This window comes from Lathamus discolor, chromosome 12 (assembly GCF_037157495.1).
Source record: "Lathamus discolor isolate bLatDis1 chromosome 12, bLatDis1.hap1, whole genome shotgun sequence".
Taxonomy (NCBI): domain Eukaryota; kingdom Metazoa; phylum Chordata; class Aves; order Psittaciformes; family Psittacidae; genus Lathamus; species Lathamus discolor.
Window position 1 is genome coordinate 4,082,024 of NC_088895.1, and position 14,912 is coordinate 4,096,935.

Sequence of the window (14,912 nt, forward strand, 5' to 3'; positions counted from 1 at the left end):
CCGGGCTGAAAGAAAAAGCAAGAGTAAAACCCGATAAGAACCCCGGGCAGCAACCAATGGGCGCAGGGGAGGCTGTGAGCGGTGACCAATGGCAGGTGGCCGCTGCGGAGGGGGCGGGGCTGGCGGCGCTTGGAGGCGGGGCGGCGCTTAGCGACCAGATCGCAGCGCCGCTCTGCTCCGATCCCGACCGGTCCCGCGGCGCCCGCCGAGCGGTGAGGGGGGAGCGGGGCGCTGGGTGCGGGCGGCTGCGAGAGACACCGGGACTAGGGCGGGCGGCGGGGTTTGAAACCGCTCCGGCGGTGCTTGCGGGGCTCCCGGCTGGAGAGCGGGTGCTCCAAGTGAGAGGCTTTGAACCCCGGTTCCTCCGGCCCGGAGCACGGGCTGCGCCTGTGCCACAGCCGGCAGAAATGCTGCATAGCCACGGCTGAGGGCGCTGCACGGGCTCCGAAACCCCTCTGGGAATGGTGGTACCTGTGTGCAGCTTGGTGGGTGATCCTGGCAGGTAGAGCCCCTGTGACTCTGAATTCTCTTTTCCTTTTCTCAGTATAGGCAATCATGAGTGATCGAAAGGCTGTGATCAAGAATGCGGACATGTCAGAAGAGATGCAGCAAGACTCTGTGGAGTGTGCTACACAGGCACTGGAGAAGTACAACATCGAGAAGGACATTGCTGCTCACATAAAGAAGGTAGATGTTTGCTTGCGATGTCCTCATGAAATATCTATTCACATGAAAGATGAAGCAGGCAGAATGCTGCTAGGCAAGTAGCTCTAGAGAAACAAGTTCTCGAGACACCAGATAATCAGGTTGGACTTTCTGTAGGCTGCTGTCCTCATGTTCCTTTCCCTTTACATGGGCTTTTCCAGGTTCTGCTTTTCTCTCAGAGTACCTTCTACTTAAGCCTTTTCTGCCACGGTCCTGTTGTCCTGGTGAACAGAGTGGCCACTGACTGTCCCTGTGACTGATGACAGGGGCTGTGTGGAGCCCATCTGACAAGTGGGGGTTTGCTGACCCTGGAATAAGTGGCTTTGCTTTTTTTTTTCCACAGCACATGTAAGCCAAACTGTTTGTGCCAACGCAGAACAGATGGTTCATAGCTTACAGTTGTCAGATTTTTTCTCTGACTCCTACTGGGAGCCTGACAGAGCTGCAAGTAGTTGGAGGGTTGGGTTGAGCAGAAAAACTCCTGCATGCTCTCCACAAAATCTCTTCAGGTGATGGCTGTCGGGGACTGCAGTATATAACCACTGACTGTGCAGTTTTACTGCAAGTAGTCTTGTACACGTGAATCGTAGAATCACAGAATGCTTTAGCTTAGAAAAGATCTTAAGATCATCCAGTTCCAACCCCCTGCCTCACCCTCAACATGTCACCCAAGGCTCTGTCCAACCCGAGTTTATCTGAAAGTCATAGCAGACTCCAGTCTACAGTGTGTAGGAAGAACACGGGCTCAGGACCTGATATCAAGGATGTAGTAAAGAATGTTCCATCTAAGGGTTTTTTCAACAGCCTTGTTGAAAATAGCTACTGAAGTCAAAATAATGGCTTAGTCTAGAGAATCAGAACAAGCAGCGAAGTTCTTAAAAGTTACTGTTTGAGATCATGGCGTGACTTTTGGGGAAAACTTACTTCCCCAGACATATGTTTCAAGCTTATTCCTGCTCAGCTCAGTAGCACTTTTTTTTCTGGTCTGACTAAGCAGCAGATGAGTTATACAGTGACATACGATCCTTGCACCTAAGAGCATCTGCTACTTCTTAATTGCCTTCTTCCAAAAGCAACACTTGTTAACAAGTGCAAAAATAGCCCTTGCTACACAATATTAGTGCAATTCTCACCAAAATGCTGACTTTCTACTTCTCCCTTCTGTAGGAATTCGACAAGAAATACAATCCCACCTGGCACTGCATCGTGGGGAGGAACTTCGGCAGCTACGTGACTCACGAGACCAAGCACTTCATCTACTTCTACCTCGGCCAAGTGGCTATTCTTCTGTTCAAGTCTGGTTAGACCCATGGACTGTTACTGAAACTTGCGCCTGGTTCCAGGACTGCACCAACTCCAGACAGCCTCTTACCTTCAGCCTTCCTGAGGAAACAGACCTTCAGGTCTTTTGTTGTATTATTGTTCATGGTCAGGGATTTTGCTGTAGCAGCTGTTTTTTTTCATTGTGGCTATAAAAATGGCAAAAATGTCTTCCTTGTATTTATTTTCTTTCAAAAGATGGCTTCTTTGCTAATAAAACTGTTGGAACAAGTTTATCCTTTAAGACTCCTCTCTGCCCTTCTGCCTTTTTAGTGCTTGTATTATCGTTTACTCTATGGTGAACGAAGGGGGAACATTCCCACCTCCATCCTGCCCCCCCCATCCATAGCACCTGAAGCCTGAGCTCACCTCTGAGTAACAGAGAACAACAAGAGGTAGGTTTCCTGAAAGAGACTGCTCCCCAGTTCCTGATAAGACCATTTTCAGTAGGCACAATCTCCAGCACAAATCCTGGCGTTGAGAAGAGGGTGCTCTTTTCAAGTGAAGTGGTGGGTTAAAAGCAGGAGTCTCCTCCTCTCCTCATTTTCAGGAGAAATATTTGTATTAGTTCAATTACACAGCTGTCACTTTGAATGTAAATTTACCTTCTCTAGACTTTTTTTTCATTCTATCCCTATATCCTGCTACAGAAGCAAGTATACAGAAGGAAACACGTACTACTTTTACATATAGATTATGCATCTAGCATTGACAAAGACTTCATATGGAGGTGAAAACATCTCATCCCAGAATGGTTACATGGCCATTCTCCTCCAGGTAAAATTCCCATTCTTAGAAAGGAAATCTTACAAAGGCTAAAATACTGACTTAAGTGAGAAAAGTTGATGCAGAGTTGGTTTTATTTCACAAGTCTTCCCTATGCCCTTGAAAAGGGTAAAGGTATCACAGGGAAAATCCTTTAAAGTCCACATGACAAAGACAATAACCACTTAATAAAAAAATCTACTGAATTCAATTTATTGCTCACTGGTGCAATATCCTCCTTGAACCGTAGTAAAAAAAGAGGAGGCATCTTATTTGAATACTGGTCAGTCTGTTCCTGTATCCACACCACTGGTAACTGAAGTGGCTTCATCTGTCAGCATTGCTCAGTTTTGGCCTTGTCCATTACGTTGCACTTGAAGACAAATGCAAGTGTAAGAAACTCCCCAGGACTCACTGCATCAACCCGCAGATCTCTTGGGGGAAGAAAGGTGCTGATGCTCTTCAGGGTCTGACAGCTGAACATGTATCTGCTGCACAAGTTCATAAAACTCCTCTTCAATCTTGACAAAGTTCCACACCTTTCAGATTCATACGGACAATTACACTTCCTGGTTTGCTACACAGCAGACTCACAGTTTGAAACCCGAGTGAATGGCAACAATGCCCAAGTTCAAATTTTGATAATCCACTTTAAAAAAGCCTGCATCTTCTATCATTGCCTTCAACTCCTCCTGAAAAATAACAGTTCCAGAATTATAATGACCTGAAGGCCTACAAAGCAGCTGTCTATAAGGTTATGTTGGGACCATGTTTTATGTGTTAGTGAATTCAGAGAAATATTGTCTTACCTGAGGGGGGAAACGTCGGATGCTCTCCACAAGATACTGGTAGGACTTCCAGTCACCAGCGATTACCTCACCCAGAACAGGGATAACCTGGAAACTGTATAGATCATAGAGCCTGCACAGAGAGACAGAAAATACGATTAATACAAACAAGCTTAAAACCACCTCTCTCCAACACAAGGTGATCTCAGTACCACTATGCCATGGAATCTGTATATGATTTTAACAGTGCACAGTGTGGTGGCCTCAGAGGGTCTCCATCACTAATTCTGGTTGAGTACAAATAAAAGAGACTTGTGACATGGCATCAAATGTCACCATGTTCCTACCTGGAAATGATAGGATTGCTGACATGACTAAATTCAAGGCAGAGGAATCTTCCTCCTGGTTTCAGCACACGATAGGCCTCCTGAAGTGCCTGAGACAAAGCAGATGTGGTGAGTTAGTTTCTGTAGAACAGCACCCTCTTATTCTCATGCAATGTGATGGCGACTTGGTGGTGAACTGAGAGGAATAAAGAGAATCCTGACTGGCAAGCTTCAATATTTACTTGTGGAGAAGCATCCCAAGACAAGTACAAAACCAAACAATAGAACCAAACAGCAAATACTCTTGTTGCTACATAAACAGATTTACACCAGACTTTGTATCGAAACTATGACGTTAGGTTGGCAATTTTTCTTCTTTTTTCCCTCCTCTCAGTTGATGAATGTTTGCCAGCAGAGCCCTTGTAATTACAGACCAAACCCAAAAGGGAGAGGGTGACTCAGCTACAAGAAGCTGAAAATGAGAAGAGAGCACGATAGATGTTTTTTTCTTTTTAAATAAAAGATTTTACTCAACTGTGAGGCACACCCAAAGGATCAAAGAAGAAATGATACTGGGTTTTGGATGAGCAGTGTGTGAGAGCAAGGGAGGAAGGAGAGCAAAGAAGAATACCTTTGGCTACTTTGAAAATTCCATGTTAAATCCCAAATAATACCCTTAGAAGAACCAAGACAAACTGTTTAGAGCTGTATGTTTTTTCATATGAGAGCACAACACAGTTGTATTCAAGAACCTCTGCAGGCTGTACACCTGCTTGGCTTCAGCAGTCATGTTCCTAAGAGATAAAATATAAACAGTACACATATGTGACAGGAGCTCTGCAAAAGAATTGGAGGCTTGGATGTGTTTTGTACCTGGTCTCCTGGGAACTATGCTACCAGCCTGCTGTATCCATGAAGGCAAAGGGCTTGTGCTTCCAAAGGGTGCAGACACAGCTTTGTGAAAAGCTATCCACATTAAGGGAGGAAGTTCAAAGGCATACAGTTCGAGGTGGTTTGGATCCAAATACTACACCTTCCACAGAAGGAGCACTGACAAGTTTGTAACACACTCCTCTAAAACACAGACAAGTCCAGATAGACAGGAGATCTAACCTATCTTCTTCCCAAGACAGCTATTAATTCTTGAAGGACAGATACTGTTTAGAACAAAGAGTATTACTTACCCTAATTAAACACATTCTTTATGGGAAACTCTACTATCAGCCAGTGTGAAGACACTAAGCAGAAATAGACTAAACAGTTTAGTCAACAGCAGTGGTGGCAGCAGCCAGCTGCTTCCCACTCTCTGCCCTGGAAGTTCTGATGGCTCAGGCAGGGAAACAGAACAGGGCAGGAAGTTTTGGACCCACTGCGGGTGGGATACAGATCAGGTGTTCAGGAACCTTTCAGATATGCAGGCTGACTACACTGGGCATGTGTAGATCCAGATACATCATAGGTCAGGAGAAGGTGGGGAATGACTGTAACATTCAGCCATTTTTGCCTTAGGAAGAGATTGTGTGGCTTGCCAAGCTGGAAGGATTGGGTGCAACTGGTATAAATCTAACTTTTTATGACAAAGGTGGGGCGTTTAATTGCATTTTCCATTTGAACAAGTTGCAAACTACATGCCACTTATTTTAAATGTTTCAGGACTAGACAACAATGTTCCTTTATCCAAAGGAGTTCCTCCTTTACTACTTCTGCTAGAATAAAAAACTCAGATGAATTATAAGGACCTCATGTCAGGATACACTACAGCAACTTACCAAATCAATACGAGTTACATTTCGGATTCCAAAGGCAATTGTGTAAACATCAAACTTATCATCATCAAAGGGCAACTCTTCAGCATTCCCAAGTACCCAGGATAAGCCTGTAGTAAAAGACAAGGACACAGAATTGAACTCGGGCTGCTCCAGAAAGACCAGAACTTACCTATTCCAGATTATTAAAAAAGGTGATATTTAAAGCTAATGCTTCAATTTTACATTTTTGTTGGAAGAAAGACACCTTGGTCTATACTCACAAATCTCTCAAAGCCGTGTACTCTATAACTGTCTTTTAAGCCAAAGTACTCAATTGTGCAGATCAGCCAAAACATTCTTCTGTGTATACACAATGTGCTCAGTGTGCCAAAAGGATTTCACTCAAATCTTGCACTACAGTGGAAAGCAACCAGCTTTGCAGATACTGGCTGCCATTTGTTTGTAGTAAAGGTGCAGAAAGAGAATCTCTGCTCAAACAGTAATTAGTATCTTGCCATGCAACAACAGCCAACACACTAAAAACATTTTGTTAGAAGGCTTCCCTAGATAGAAGCACATGAAAAGCCACGCTCCCTTCATCAGCACTATTGGCATGTGATTCTGTTGCCAGTGTCCTGTTGCTGCTTCCCAATCCCCAGTGGATCAAGGCCATGTCTGTCTGCACATGTCCAGGTTATTGGTACAAAAAAATAAGACTGTTCAGTTCATAGTTAATAGTTCTTAAAGTCATTGTTTTTGGTGACTCAAATTCAAAACAAAACAAACAAAAAACTACAGGAAAAAAAAAGCCAAACCAAAAGCTTTCTGCAGCAGAGGTCAGCAGTTTCAAAGGGCAGGATGCCAGAAAGTGACCATGGAGGAGAGCAAAACACAACAGAAGAACCACAGTTATTGCCAGGAAACATTCAAATTTCATTTCAAATGCAGTTATTCTGAATGTTTTTAGCATGTGCTCTAACTGTGGAAGGTTTTATATGTTTACAATATCCCTTAGTTCTTGTATTTTTATTTGTTGCCTTCATTCTTAAAATACCCATTATAACATCTTTAGTGTAATCATTGTAGACCTGAGCTCTTTTGTATTACCTGCCTTAGTAAAATCAGATTTATTAGCACAGCAGGTTTAGCTTCTTTAACCAATTTTGAAGGACAGCTGGGTATCAGACCTCATGGGCACTCCCATACATGTATTTTGAAAGTTTAAGTATTATTCAAGAGGATCACTGTACATCTGAACAATGTACTACATGCGCACTGAAAAAAGGTCATTCAATGTTGGCAAATACACAAGTACAGGTACAGTGCACACCATAGCCACACAACACATATTGTGATCCTGAAGGGGGTGACTACCCAATGGCTACCATGCATCAAGCACGCTACTGACATGGTAGAACGCATGACTCACCTTCAGAGTAGCCAAGATACTGTGCTTTCTGCTTCCCGACTTTTAACATTTCTTTGTTAATGTCACAGACCACCACTTGGGAATCCCCCAGTGGTTTAAACTGCTCTTCCTGGTAACTCTCAGAAATTTCCTGCCACGATAAATTCTGATGGTGCCTCAGCTTCTGCTGGAGCTGCCGTTCCCGTGCGGAGCGAACGTAATTAAGAAAGCGAAAGGCAATGTCACCTGCAGTTGTTTGAATAGAAAGGGATACGTTTGGGAATGTTTTCTGACTCCAGGAAATTGCAACATGAGGCTCTGAACATCAAACTGAGTTCATTTTTATTTATATATATGCATATAAATAAAAGTAAATCCCACACACACAGTACAGAGACAGAGAGTGTGTGTGCATATATAGGTGAAGGGAACATATTAAAAGCAAAGAGTCTGTGACTTCCTATAAATGTAAATAGCTTTCCAGAACACATCACGGCAGGTCTGTAACATTTTCGGAGCCTCGGAGCAAGATATTCCAAACCACAAAGGAGCTAGCTCTCAACCTTTCTCTGAAAAGCAAGTAGATGCTTCACTAGTTTCAAAGACAGAACTGAGGAAAAGAAAAGTCTAGGCAACTTAATTCTGAGCAGGCTCAAACAGTTCAAAACCAGAATGGCATTGTCATGTGGAACTCACCAAAATTAATTTACCTGTTCCTCCAGCAACATCAAGAAGAAGTGTTCCTGGGGAAGGGTTCATTTTATGCATGAGGATGTCCTTCCACACTCGATGAATCCCTAAAGTCATCGAATCATTCATTACGTCGTATTTCTTGGCCACACGTTCAAAGACCTGGTTAACTGCAAAGAAAGGAGAATGAGATGCAATTTATTTAAAAATGCTCCTCTAGAAGCAAAATGAGCGCTTTATTGCCTCGTGGAGGTCTGCCAACTTATGGAACTGAAAAATAACACCTGAAAACTCCTTACAAGAAACACAGTCGAACTGTACTAAGCCTGCTGCCTGACACGCATCTTTGGGGAAATGCAGCCTTCTCCCTTAACACCTCCGGAGCTGGGAGGAGGAATGAAGCTCCGTAACGCTGCGGCTCCCAGTAACGTCTCAAACCAACCGCTCCAGCACCCTTTACCCCCATATCCCCTACGCGCAGGCTGCAGGGAGCCCCGTTAGGTTCCCACCCGGCCCAGCTCGCCCTCCCCGGCACCGGACCCCGCCGCCGCCCTCACTTTTCTCCCTCCTCTCCTCCTCCGTCACGGTCTGGAAGCCAAAGTGCGTCTGTGTCCCCGCGGCGAGGCCCCGCACGGAGCCGCAGAGCGCCCGCACAGCCCCGCCGCGGCCGGCGAGCACGGCCCGGCACGGGCACAGCGCCGCCGCCATCTTGCAAGGGCACGACCCGCCCACCTCCCTCAGCGGCTCCGGCGCGGGGCGCGGCCGCGGCCGGACCGGGGCCGGGCGGCTGCCTCCGTACCCGGCTGTAGGAACGCGGTTGGGGTGCTCCGCGCCCCACGGCGTGTTTGTACCGAGGCCTCCGTGGTTTCTCCACAGCCTGAGAGGACGCGGGGTCCGGCCCCAAACACCCCGGTGCTACCAACTGGTGATGTGCTGGGGGAATGTACCTGACAGGGTTAAAAACCAGCCCTAACACAAAAAACCAAACCCCAAACCTGAGGCACTCCATACACCGGGTTTGAGGAATTTGACAAGTATTTTTGTCCTAATCTGCTTAGATGTTTAGTTCTGCTGTTTCCTGGCTAAAGTCAGACCTCACCGGGACGAGGTGGGAGGGTTGCTCTGTGGGCTCCCGTGAGGGGGAGGAGTTGCCTCTGATTCCTGTTGGACATTAGTACAAATGAGGGACCTTTTCTGCCCTTTTTTTCCCCCAGAAAACCTGCTCCGCTTATCGCATTATTTGAATCACCCAGGAATTACCTCAGCTTTGTAGACACAAGTCCTGTAACCCCTCCTCGTAACAGGTTAAGTGGGACCTGAGCCTGCACTCCCCGACGTGGAGCGATCTCCCCCGCCACGATGTGGGCACAGCAGCGCCTTCACCAGGTCCTGCCACGATTTGCTCGTGGGTTTTATGCAGAATTCAGCAAACAGCGAAGTTCTGATTTTGCTTTGCCCTGTATTTTTTTGCAGTTAGATGCCTCGCAAAGCATCACGCTTTTTGGTGCTGTTTTGATTGGAATTCTTTTGTCTGCCTCAGCTTTAGGGAGAGATGATCTTTGCCTACCAGAGAAGTGACCGGGAGAGCCTCTCTCATGTTGCGGTCACAAACTGCTGCACAGACGCCTGCAAGCAGCCACGTTCAGTTCAGCCATGAGGACAAAGAGGGGAAGGCCAAGCCGCGGCCGCGCACCGCCTGAATGCAACTACCCCAGGCGCACCCGCCCGCAGCGCGCTGCGCCCGCACCACGTCCCGCGTCGGGCCGAGGGCAGGCTGCGGAGCCGCCGTAGGCCGCACCGCCGCCCAACCCAGGGCCCAGCCTCCATCTCTGCTGCCGCCCGTCGCTATGGGAACAGGTGCGGGCGCAAAGCATGCCGGTCTGAAACAAAGTGCTGCAGTAAAATGCTACGAGAGCACCAGATGTTGGCCAATGAGCACTCGGGGGGGTGGTAGCAGTGACCAATGGCTGTCTCCCCTGACGGAGGGGGTGTGGCTAGGGGTGCTTGGAGGCGACGGCGTTGCGCGCGGGTCGGTTAAACCGAGGCGGCGGTGGAAGGAGCTGCTTGCTGGTCTTCTGCGCCCTGCCTGCTTCCATCAACTAGGGCTGGTCCCGCGGCAGCAGCCGAGCGGTGAGGAGACTGGGGAGGGCCTGAATGCTGGGGTGGGGCAGCTACTGGAACGCGCCAGGTCTTATCCGGCCTCTGGGAAGGCTGACGCCGAGCAGCTGGTGCTCGGGCTCCCCCGGTGCCCGGGCCTTTCCTGAGGGGTTGCTTCAGGTTACTCATCCCCGGGAGCTCTGGGCTGGAGGCTTTCTTGGAGCTGTGTGGGGCTCTGGTCCTTGGTGGGGGGCACTGGGATCCGTTCGGCTTTCTCGGCAGGGAAAGGCCGTCAGGGTTGGGCGCTGAAGTGGCTGCGCCCTCTCCCGGGGCTGTTGGCCTTCGCCGGACCGCTGCCGGGCTGGAGAAGGCCTGCGGCGGGCTGGGCGGGCGGCGGGCACTGAAACCACTCCTACGGCGTCTGTGAGGCTCCCAGTTGGAGAGCTGCTACTCTTTGAGCGGCTTGAAACTTCTGTTCCTCTGGCCCAGAGTACGGGCTACACCTGTAGCACAGCCGGCAGAAATGCTGCACAGCCACGGCTGAGGGCGCTGCACGGGCTCCGAAACCTCTCTGGGAATGGTAGTCCCTTTGTGCAGCTTGGTAGGTGATCCTGGCAGGTAGAGCCCCTGTGGCTCTGAATTCTCTTTTCCTTTTCTCAGTATAGGCAATCATGAGTGATCGAAAGGCTGTGATCAAGAATGCGGACATGTCAGAAGAGATGCAGCAAGATGCTGTGGAGTGTGCTACACAGGCACTGGAGAAGTACAACATCGAGAAGGACATTGCTGCTCACATAAAGAAGGTAGATGTTTGCTTGCGATGTCCTCATGAAATATCTATTCACATGAAAGATGAAGCAGGCAGAATGCTGCTAGGCAAGTAGCTCTAGAGAAACAAGTTCTCGAGACACCAGATAATCAAGTTGGACTTTCTGTAGGCTGCTGTCCTCATGTTCCTTTCCCCACCCTTTACATGGGCTTTTCCAGGTTCTGCTTTTCTCTCAGAGTACCTTCTACTTAAGCCTTTTGTGCCCTGTCCTATTGCCCAAGGTGAACAGAGAGCGGCCACTGACTGTCCCTGTGACTGATGAGCTGGTACAAAACACAGGGGCTCTATTGAGTTCTCATATGGTTTTCCTTTGAGAGTAAACCTGTTTTACATAGTTCTTGGTTTCAGTTTTATTGAACTTAATCTTAAGGATCTGTTCGCAGTTCTGTCCAGCTAGTTCTCTGCAAGTCTACTGTAATCACAGCTCTCCTTATGTAGTGACATAAGCAAAAAAAGAGGGGAAAAAAAATCCCACCACAAAAAATATCCCTGGTGACACTGATTATCTGTTGTTTGCAATGTCTGTGTCATTCTTTATGTAGGATTAACAATACTGAACATGGGAAAGATCTGGTTGTGATAATTTCCTGCTTCGTCAACTCCGGAGAATGGAGAAACCAAAGAATGTCGATAGAAGTTAAACTGATCTGAGTGGAATTGCTGTTTAAATGTTAAGGATTATTGAGCTGCAGCTGTCTGGAGTTAACTGCTTAGCATTACTTTATACATTTGCTGAAGGCTTAGGCTGCAAGCTGTGAATTTTGACCCAGACATGTTAAACTTTGACATTGTTCCATGAAAGAGGGGCTCAAGAGCCAGCTCAGGCTGCATGATAAGGAAGCTACAACTGCCATCAGAAACTACAACCTCAGAGATAACATGAAAAATGTATGTCTCAGGGACAATGAAGAGGTCCAGTGAAGAGCAAGGCTCCAGACCCTAATATTATTATTATTGCTCTGAATTGATATGTGAGCGGTGAGGAATGCCAACTGTGAGGGTGTAATTGCCCAGGAATTCCTTTGGGGTCGTTCTCTGGAGGTACCCAGCTTGACTTGTTTCTACTGTGGTACCACTCAAATTATCTCATTGGACTTAAAGCCTGGGGCTCTGCTTCAGGATATGTAGGGCAGACAAGCTTCTTGAACATAAAAAGTATTTCCAGTAAGCAGAATGATTCTTTCCACTAGAGAATACTGGTTTGCTATGCCCACAGTTGAGAAAGGCATCTTTTATTTCCCAAATGCAGGAATTATCTGTGACAGTGGAAAAGGGAGTTTAGTCTAATTTTTCAGGTATTCTTTGTAGCAGCTACTGTGAATTCGTGAAGGATTTGACAGCAGTAAACCACATGTTCTCAGATTTGTTGATAGTATCTGTGTTACAGAGCATGTGGCAGAGAATTTTCCACCACATCCCTTTGGCAGATGAACAATGAAGTCTAAATTACGGCTTAATCTCTGTGGGTATAAACTATAGTGCTGAAGCTTTTACTCAAGGGCTCTAGTTTCAGATCCTGCTGTGAATTGCAGGGAGAGGAAGACTACTTTCCCTGCACAGAAATAACGTTTTAAACTTACTGCTGCTCGGGTGGGAAGCACTGTGTCTCTTTTGTTTTTGTCTGACTAAGCAATAAGATGTAAATAAGATAATCCTTGTGCTTAAGAGCATCTGCTCTTCCTCTAATTGCCTTGCTCAGAGAGTGAATACCAGTTTAGAGGAGTTCTTAATTTCCAGTGATCTATTTTGCAGGAGTTTGACAAGAAATACAATCCCACCTGGCACTGCATCGTGGGGAGGAACTTCGGCAGCTACGTGACTCACGAGACCAAGCACTTCATCTACTTCTACCTCGGCCAAGTGGCTATTCTTCTGTTCAAGTCTGGTTAGACCCACGGACTGCTACTGAACCTCGCATCTGGTTACAGGACTGTGCTGATTCCTCTGACTAGTTACTGCAGCCTTCCTGAGGACGCAGACCTTGATCTTCAAGGGCAAAGGCAGGGATTATGCTATAGCAGATGATATTACATTGTGGATATAAAAAAGGAAAAATACCAAAAAAAAGTCTTCCATTTTTTTTTTAATTATTTTTTCCCCCAAAGGCTGCTTCTTTGCTAGTAGAGCTGTTGGAGCAGTTTTGCCTTGGAGAGTTTCCTAGCAGTCTACAGTATTGCCCAGTTACCACTTGTGCTATGTAAGTACAGACAGTGTTTAGTTCTTCCTGTCACAATCCTCTTCTTCCGAGGTGGTTTTTGGTGGTTTCCCCTCCTGTGTGGCTGGATGTGCTGTCCCAAGGCCTGGGCTGTTTCTGCTGGTGCCTCAGAGAAGTGCTTTGGAAAATAAAAGACTAGATCCACCTGGCCCCCACGATGTTGTTTCTGGCTGCTTTGGGCAGGGGGGGTGGCTTGGTCTGGCCGTTGCTGCCGGTCCCTCCGCCCCGTGCGGGGCTGACAAGAGGAGCACCGCCGGAGCGGAGGCGCTGAGCCCCTCCTGCCGCCCGGCCGGAGCTCGGGCCGGGGCCTCGCAGGGGGCGGTTGCAAGAGGGCGCTCTGCGTCCCGGGACCTCCATCTCCCGTCGTGCTCCGCGGCGGCCAAAGACTACGCGTCCCGTCGTGCCCGCGGGCCCGCCCGGGTCCCTCCGCTGCTGAGCGGGTCTGGTCGCCGTTACGGGGCTCTCCGCCGTGCGTAGGAGTCGCTGCTGCGGCTCCGGTGCGCCGGGTGGCGAAGGGCAGCAGTCGCGATGCCCCTCGGCCGGGCGCACTCGCCAAGGCGAGCCCGAAGGCGGTATGAGCTGGCCTCTGCTGTGGGCCGGGCCGGCGGGGCGGGCCTCGGGATACTCTGAGGGACCGCAGCCCATGCGGGCCCGTTAAACCGTCGAGGGGGGCCGCCGGCCTCTGTTCGCTTTCCTCGTCAGGGAAAGGCCCTCGGGGCTGGGCGCTGAAGCGGTTGCACCTTCTCCAGGGGCTGCTGGGCTGGAGAGAAGCTGGGGAGGGACAGGCGGGGTTTGTGGGGCTCCCGGCCTTAGAGTGGGTGCTCCAAGTGAGCGGCTTTAAATCCCCGTTCCTCTGGCCCGGAGCACCGCGTGCGCCAGTGCCACAGCCGGCAGAAATGTGGGCAGCAAACCTGTTGCCAGCCATGATACTAATGATGTGTACAGCTGCTTGGTAGGTAGGTACTGCAGCAGCTCTGAACGCTTTCCTTTGTTTATTACAGGTAACCATGGGTGATCAGACAGCTGTGGTAAGGGATACAGGCATGTCAGAAGAGATGCAGCAAGGTGCTGTGGAGGGTGCATTCAGTCTCTGTAGGAGTGCAGTGCTGAGTGTAACATTGCAGCTCGTATAGTGAGGATAAGTGTTTGCTGCTAAAGCTCTCCTACTGAATGCTATATGGACTTCAAAAATCAAGGAAAGATGCTGGTGGGTAAGTAGTTCTAGAAGAGTAAGTTCTGTGGACACTAGATAATCCGGTCACATTTCAGCTGCAGACTGGTGTCTTCATGTTCCTGTCAACCTTATATGCACTTTTCCAGTTGTTCTCTTTCACAATTCCTTCTATTTAACTCCTTTCCTCTGCTCCCAAAGACAGCATTTGGGCAGTAGTGCTCATTTCCTGGTGGTTTCTCCTGCAGGAATTTGTCAGGAAATACAATCCTACCTGGCAGCACGCTGTGGGAAGGAATGTTCGCAGCTGTGACACAACAGACCAGGCACCCCATCCCTTCCTGATCGGGTCCTGTTATTGGTCTGCTCCTGAGGGTGCTCAGAGCCATGGACTGACTCTCTCACTGCAGTTAATCAGTTGTGCGCTAACAGTGCAAAGCCTTGTGCCTTCAGCCTTCCCCAGGAAGCACATTCTGGCCACCAAGCGCAATGGGATGGATTTTGCTGCCATGGTTGATGTTTTTATTGTGGTTAAAGGAAGAATAGAAAGCAGAAAAAAAGGCAAACCTAAACTTCTTTGTATGTATTTTCTTTCCACAGCCAACTTCTTTGCTAATAAAAGTCTCACGTCCTGCCTTTGGAAGTTTTATGGCCATCTGACTTCTTTTTCTAGTCCTGCTCGTGCTATTTTCATATTTCCCAGCAAATGGGGATGACTGAGTTTGTTAGAAGGTTTGTTTTCTCAAATTCAAAATGCCTAAGCACTGTGATAACAATCCTCATGATTTGGTCAGTAATTCTAAGAGTAATAGACCTAATTAGGGAACAGACAGGAGTTAAAGTAAGGCAT

General features: G+C 48.0%; 3 protein-coding genes and 1 long non-coding RNA gene across 6 annotated transcripts; 3 read left to right on the top strand and 1 right to left on the bottom strand.

Annotated features, from left to right (window-relative positions):
- Positions 1-128: 128 nt before the first annotated feature.
- On the top strand, positions 129-2,269 carry DYNLL1 (dynein light chain LC8-type 1). 2 transcript variants are annotated; one of them, XM_065693090.1, is made up of 3 exons: positions 129-212; positions 545-687; positions 1,873-2,269. In XM_065693090.1, the coding sequence occupies exons 2-3, from the start codon at positions 556-558 to the stop codon at positions 2,008-2,010; spliced, it is 270 nt and encodes an 89-aa protein (XP_065549162.1). In that variant the 5' UTR covers positions 129-212; positions 545-555; the 3' UTR covers positions 2,011-2,269. The 2 variants fall into 2 exon arrangements, with proteins under 2 accessions (XP_065549162.1, XP_065549163.1); XM_065693091.1 differs by having other exon boundaries at positions 135-212; positions 550-687.
- Positions 2,270-2,867: 598 nt separating this feature from the next.
- Positions 2,868-8,493, bottom strand: COQ5 (coenzyme Q5, methyltransferase). The gene is made up of 7 exons (XM_065693088.1): positions 8,308-8,493; positions 7,771-7,920; positions 7,082-7,306; positions 5,674-5,780; positions 3,926-4,014; positions 3,600-3,711; positions 2,868-3,482 (listed from the first exon to the last, which is right to left on the bottom strand). Exons 1-7 carry the CDS (start codon positions 8,456-8,458, stop codon positions 3,381-3,383), a joined length of 936 nt encoding a protein of 311 aa, XP_065549160.1. The 5' UTR covers positions 8,459-8,493; the 3' UTR covers positions 2,868-3,380.
- A 1,244-nt stretch (positions 8,494-9,737) lies between these two features.
- Positions 9,738-13,046, top strand: LOC136021020 (dynein light chain 1, cytoplasmic-like). 2 transcript variants are annotated; one of them, XM_065692775.1, is made up of 3 exons: positions 9,738-9,880; positions 10,513-10,650; positions 12,429-13,046. In XM_065692775.1, the coding sequence occupies exons 2-3, from the start codon at positions 10,519-10,521 to the stop codon at positions 12,564-12,566; spliced, it is 270 nt and encodes an 89-aa protein (XP_065548847.1). In that variant the 5' UTR covers positions 9,738-9,880; positions 10,513-10,518; the 3' UTR covers positions 12,567-13,046. The 2 variants fall into 2 exon arrangements, with proteins under 2 accessions (XP_065548847.1, XP_065548846.1); XM_065692774.1 differs by having other exon boundaries at positions 9,740-9,880; positions 10,508-10,650.
- A 288-nt stretch (positions 13,047-13,334) lies between these two features.
- LOC136020911 (uncharacterized) lies at positions 13,335-14,705 on the top strand. Its single transcript, XR_010615561.1, has 3 exons — positions 13,335-13,463; positions 13,893-14,102; positions 14,311-14,705. It is a non-coding gene; the product is annotated as an uncharacterized LOC136020911 (long non-coding RNA).
- Positions 14,706-14,912: the final 207 nt, after the last annotated feature.